We start from the raw sequence: 5841 nt of genomic DNA on the forward strand, positions 1-5841 counted from the left end.
CCCGGGTGCGGCCTGGACCTTCCTCTTGCCCCAGGCCAGGTGCGGGGTCTGCAGGCCAGGCAGGGCCCCTCCGTGTACCCGGCCCACCTGCGACATGCCCTCCATGTCCAGCTGCATGAGCTCTGCCTGGTTCACCTGCAGCAGGGCAAGGCCCACCCGGAACACGATCTCCAGGCCCTGCAAAGGCGGCGGGTGATGAGCCTCAGCCGGGTCTGTCTGGGACTCGGGGGGCGGGGGGCGCTCACCCGCCACAGCAGGCGGGTGGGTGCCCCTTGAGACCCTCACCTCGTACATGAAGATGTCGAAGACTCGGGTGGCCACAGGCAGGGGGAAGGTGGTGAGGAAGAGCGTGAGGAACCAGGATGAGGCGTACATGGACGTGTGGAAGCTCTGCGAGCGGAAGTGGGTGTTCAGGTCCGGAAGCTGCTCCTGCAGGGTGTGGGGAGGCCGGCAGGGCATGGGGAAGTGGCGCTGGGCAGGGCTGGTTCCCTCCCACCCAGGATACTGGGCCTCCACGCCTCCATCCCCAGGGAGCCTTCCTTGAACTGCCCAAGTCTGCCCACAGGTCCCTTCCTTGCAGCATGAGGAACATGAAGTGGCAATAAAGGGAGTGATGGCTGGAGCCTTGGCAGCTACAGTGTGTCATGTGTTCACACTGGGTGGGGACTGGCCCAACGGTTCTACTGGTAGCAGCTGGTGGGGTCTTCTTGACTGCCCCAGAGGGGGCTTCTGGGGCTCAACTGGGTTTATCACTTCCCAAGGCTACCCAGAGAATGAGACGTGGGGTTGACAGTCCCTGGTCAGAGCTATCACAGTTCATCCTGGGTGTGTGACTTGCTGGTTGTGTGCCCACCACAGCCCCCAGCATGGAGGTGATCAGAGGATGTCCATTTAATTGGCCCCAACTCAGGCTGCTGGGAAGTGAGAGACCACTGGGGAAACTGAGGCCGGAGAAGCCATGAGGACCCTGGGTTTCCTCCCAGAGCCAGGGCCTCTCTGCGCCTGGATATACAGGTCTGCATGGCTGTGGGGTCGCTGCGCCTGGGGGAGGGACGCCCCCTTCTCTGCAGGCCTGGGCCCCTGCTTGTGGCATGACCAGCGCCCCGCAGCTAGAATACCGTTTGTCCTCGGGAAGCGGGGTGCTCCCCAGTCACACAGCCCCCTGCCGTGGGTTTCTAGCACAGGCCAGTGTGTGTAGGGGGTGCGTCACCGTCTGCCAGCCCGGAGTGGGCCCTGCGGGGGCCTGCTATTTATAAACAGCCGTCTGCGAGCTCCGTAATCAGCAGCGGCAGCCAGACAACACGCACCCCCCCTCCACAGCAGCGCCCAGGGAGGCCGTGGGCGTGTCTGCCAGCAGCCCTTACACCGGCCTCAGCCTTGGTTTAGGTTCTGGAAGCCCCAGGGTGAGTGCAAGCCCCGCCTGGGCCTTCCCAGCATCCTCTAGGGCAGTGCCCACCGGTCTCGCGGACACAGACACCCCCTGTGGGCTGGGGTTTCCGGTCATGATCGCTCAGGCTTGGTGTTTTCAGGCCAGGGGACTCCTGGGGACAGGGCCTCCCGGCTGCCCAGGCTGCTCACCTGGAGCATGTACTCGAACTGGTAGATGCAGAGCCCCAGCTCAGCCATGCTGGGCTTGAAGAGCTCCCGCAGCCGGTACTCCTGCATCAGCCGCACGAACACGCAGAACGCCTCCTCCTCGGGCATCTGGGGGGACAGGCGTGGCTGAGTGTGGGCACAGGCCTGGCACTCTTGCAAGGGCCCCATGCACGCAGGCCCTGAGTTGCCCCGAGGACGTTTACAGGTGCTGTCTGTGATCGGAAACATGGGCGCTCGGGCAACCCAGTGATGCATGTGGCTACCATTGCTCCGATGGCAAAGCTCGGGCTGGCGTCACCAGGACTGCCACCCACAGGGGACACTGGGGCTGGGACGTGAGCCTCGGTCTGGCCGCTGCAGAGCCCACAGTCTCATCCCGCCAGCTGAGACGCCCTCCTGTCCCCTGCTGCTGCCCCTGCTGCTCTTCTCCTTCCCCCTGTTCTCAGCCTCTGGCACCTCTGGAGCAGCCCCCGGGGTCCCCTGAGCACTGCACTGGCTGGCCTAAGTCCCTCCCTGTCCAAGCCTGGGCGCTGGCACTCAAGTCTGTGTCCGTCCTGGCCCGAACAGTGTGAGGACCCAGCCAGGCCAGGTCCCAGCCCCGTGTCCACCCTTGGGGCACTTGGCCTGGCTGTCAGAGGGCACAAGTGGCTGGAGACGAAGACTCTGACCCTGGGAGGGCACTGGGTGGGGATCCCTGCTTGTGTCCACCTCCCAGGGTGGAGCCTGGGGTGCCCCTGGTGCTCCCGCTGCCGCCTACCTGCATGAGGAGCAGGCCCACGATGAAGGCGCTGCCCTGGCAGTAGCCCACCTCCCGGTCCACCAGGGAGTACGCCTGGGAGGAAGGAGATGCCATGAGAACAGGGCCACCCGGGGACTGACCCGGGGCCGGGGCTGTGGGGCCTGACCTTCATGACGTTGAAGAGGACCTCCTGGCCCAGGCTGTCCTGGCCCTTGAAGAACTCGTGCTCCGGGTAGGTGCGGGCGATGTCCCGGCGGATGAGCTTCTCGCACGGCGAGGACATCTTGAGCAGCTCCGAGTACTGGTTCTTGACTGGCATGTCCGTGGCGCTGCACAGGAGCTGCCACACGATGGCCCGGAAGTGGTGCGGGATGCCCTTGCGGATCAGCTCCTGCCGGGGAGGGGCGGGGCTGGAGGCGGGGCTGGGCTCCACCCGGCCCCGCGCAGCCCCGGGGCGCCTTGCCCGCCCTGGCCCGCGGCACCGAGGGGATCCCGGCCTCTGCTGCGGCCAGCGTCCACGGCATGCGGTGGGCAGCCCCCACCTCCGTGGGCAGCAAGGGCAGAAAGCACGAGGCCCTGCGGCACCACGGCCTCTCCAGCTCTACCCCGTGCCCGCTCCGGTCCCCGTGCCCTGTCCGCACAGCTCTGCTTCTGCCATTTGCCCCGGCTGGGGCCCCAGGCGCTGCCCTGGCCGGGTGACCGCGCTGGCCACCCTCCCGCCACCCCCGCCACCTTGAGCAGCTTCTCCTTCCGCCGCCGCCACTCCTCCCACTCGTTGGCGATGCGTCCCCACAGGATCCAGGTGTCCTCTTCCAGGTGGCTCAGGTTGGAGGAGGCCGAGGAGCTGGACACCAGCGAGGAGCCGCTGTTCCGCCGCGAGCCGTTCATGGAGCGCATGGACTTGGAGTCGGCTTCCAGGAGCCTGAAGGAGGGGCGGGGCGGGCCGTGGTGAGGGCCGCCTGGGCACCAGGGCTCCCAGCGGACTGAGGCCAGTCCAGGTCATCTTTGCTGAGTGACTCTGGCCAGTGACCTAAGCCTGAGGCTGCTCCTCATCCCCTGGGCCTGAGGACTCCACCTGCGTTCCATGCCAAGCACCAGCCTCAGTGCCTGCGTATCTACTTCATCTAACTCCCCACCCAAGGCTGGGGGGCGGGTTTGGGGAGGACCCCCACTTCACAGGTGGGCTCAGAGGGGGAGACCTGGCGACCAAGAGTCAGTCACCCTGTCCTCACTACCGAGGGGCTATATTAACTTGGTGTTTCTTTTTTTCTTTCTAATGCTGGGAATGGAATCCAGGACTGTCACTCTGGGCTACAGCCCAGTCGTTTTTTAAATTTTGAGACAAGGTCTTGCTAAGTCACTAAATTGCCCAGGCTGGGCCTGAACTTGCAGTCCTCCTGCCTCAGCCTCCTGGCATGCTAGGATGACAGGAGCATGGCACCGCGCCTGGCAACTCTGTGCTTCTGACGCTTCGACAGCTGGGCCTTGGGGACCTTGGAGGAGCGGCCCTCCTGATGCCAGCTAGTTCCTGGGGAAAGAAAAGGACCAGCTCCCTGCAAGGTCACCTGTTATGTGCAAACCAACCAATCCTGAGCCCACGCCGTTTTCCCCTCCTCTGCCAGGCTTTCCCACCCTGTTCACGGTCCACCCGCCCAGCTCGCCCGTGCAGCAGGGAGCTGGCACTGGGGATGTGGCCGGGCTGCTGCAATGACTCGGCAGCGCGTCGTAAGACTTGCTCCCTCCCCTGGACACCACCACTACGGCCTCAAGACTGGTCCAGGCACTTCCCGGAGTGGCCGCGCAGTGCATGGGGTGGGCTGCATCCGGGCTGGGCTGGGGATGGCTGGGGGGGCCAGTGCTGGCCTCGCCTGCAGGAGGCTCTGGGTTCAGCCCCAGCACCGCGAACAAAATAAAACAGAACAACCCACAAAAACACAAAGCCTTTGCCCTTTAAGACAGGGGCAGGCCAGAGACGTAGGTGGCAAGAGCGTGGGGTACAAAAATGGCTTGGAAAATGGCAGCCAGGTTCACTTGACCTCTTTTTTTTTTTAGTTTTTGAGACAGGCTCTTGCTATGTGGTTCAGGCTGGCCTTAAATTCACGGCAGCCCCCCTGCCTCAGCCTCCAAAGTGCTAGGATTGCAGGCGTCTGCCACCACGCCTGGCTCACTTGACTTCTTGAAAGCTCAGCTGTCTCTTCCCGTTTGTGCAGTGGGCTGTGAGGATGAAGGGGGACGCCCTTTCCAAGTGTCCCCAGATAGCTGTTACCTCAGTCAGTGTGGGCCCAGCTTGGGGCGTGAAGGGACCCTGGGAACTTCCACCGGGACCGGGCTGCGCCTACACATCCCTGCCCCATCCCCCCAGGGCTCACTCACCGGTTCTGTTCCTCGAGCTTGGCCAGTAGCTCCAGCTCATCGGGGCTGAGGTTCTCAGAGTCGGAGGTGGGGGAGCAGGTGGGGGCCGACAGGGCCTCCTGAGACGAGGAGTCGGGGCTCAGAGTGGGGCTCGCCATGGCGGGCAGGCTCAGCAGCTGCGAGCGGGGCCAGGTTACAACTCTGTCTGGGGACCAGAGATGCGTGTGGTCAGTGCTGGGTAGGTGCCCACCCTGCATGCTGGCTCTGGGCGCACTGAGTCCACTTGTCCCCCCTCACTGCAGGCTTTCCAACCCTGGGCTGCCCCTGGGGAACCCCTGGTTCCCATGTGCCCTGACCCAGTGGCCAGCCAGGTTAGCTTCTTCTACCCAGACCCCTGCATGGGGATCTCTGCCAGGTTCCTGCGTAGAGACAGGAGGCTGGAAGCCAGCATCAGAGCCGTCCTGCCAACCCTGGGCACGAAGGCCAAGGCTTGGCTCCACAGGCCAAGTCTGCAGCAGGGCCTGGGCCCGAGGCTTCCTGTCATCCCAGGTCCCAAGCCCCCTGCAGGACCTCAGAGGTGCAGAGGCCCTTCTGACAGCTTGGTCCCTGCTCCCCAGCCGAGGCTGGTCCAGGGAGGCTGGCATGAGCCTCTGACCTTCCCCATCTCATCAACCTGAGTGGGCTGTTGGCACGGCCAGGGCAATTATTCTCCACTGTTAATTGTCTGGTGATGCCCATGGCCGGAAGAGTCGACTCCCCTTGGGCTGGGAAGCCAGGGACACGTCAAAGTGCTGGGAATCCATGCCCTGCTGGACACGCAGCCAGACCTGCGGGCCCTGCCGGGAGTCTTGACCTCTGCCAGCCATGTGCTGGGCGCTCCTCTTATTCTTCCTGGCGTGGTCAGCCCTAACTTTCTGGGGCTTCAGGGATATGGGCTTCTTGCCCTCTGCCAGCCTGGCAGGAGGCTGATCAGCACTGTGCTGAAACAAAGGCTCTGGGTTCGAATGGACCCATGTCTGAAGTCTGGCGTCGCTTGATCCGCTGTGTGACCACGGGCAAGCACTTGGCTTCTCTGGTCTCTAGAGACTGAGACCCTACTCGACTGGCCTCAGAGGCACCTGCAAGGCCTGAGCGTGCTGCAGAATGTAAGGTGT

At 64.0% G+C, this 5841-nt stretch overlaps 1 protein-coding gene across 5 annotated transcripts in view; it reads right to left on the reverse strand.

Annotated features, from left to right (window-relative positions):
• Nucleotides 1-4892, reverse strand: part of Evi5l (ecotropic viral integration site 5-like) — a 16414-nt gene extending 11522 nt beyond the window's left edge. For all 5 annotated transcript variants that reach the window (XM_013509171.1, XM_013509170.1, XM_013509169.1 and 2 more), the window contains exons 1-7: nucleotides 4709-4892; nucleotides 3068-3257; nucleotides 2502-2726; nucleotides 2354-2428; nucleotides 1579-1704; nucleotides 286-429; nucleotides 88-177 (exon numbers count right to left, since the gene is read on the reverse strand). In XM_013509171.1, coding sequence (XP_013364625.1) covers nucleotides 88-177; nucleotides 286-429; nucleotides 1579-1704; nucleotides 2354-2428; nucleotides 2502-2726; nucleotides 3068-3257; nucleotides 4709-4845 — 987 coding nt within the window. In that variant the 5' untranslated portion in view covers nucleotides 4846-4892. The remainder of the gene's footprint in view (nucleotides 1-87; nucleotides 178-285; nucleotides 430-1578; nucleotides 1705-2353; nucleotides 2429-2501; nucleotides 2727-3067; nucleotides 3258-4708) is intronic.
• Nucleotides 4893-5841: the final 949 nt, after the last annotated feature.

The sequence above is a fragment of the Chinchilla lanigera genome, unplaced genomic scaffold (assembly GCF_000276665.1).
Source record: "Chinchilla lanigera isolate Chin_1 unplaced genomic scaffold, ChiLan1.0 scaffold00162, whole genome shotgun sequence".
Lineage (NCBI taxonomy): Eukaryota > Metazoa > Chordata > Mammalia > Rodentia > Chinchillidae > Chinchilla > Chinchilla lanigera.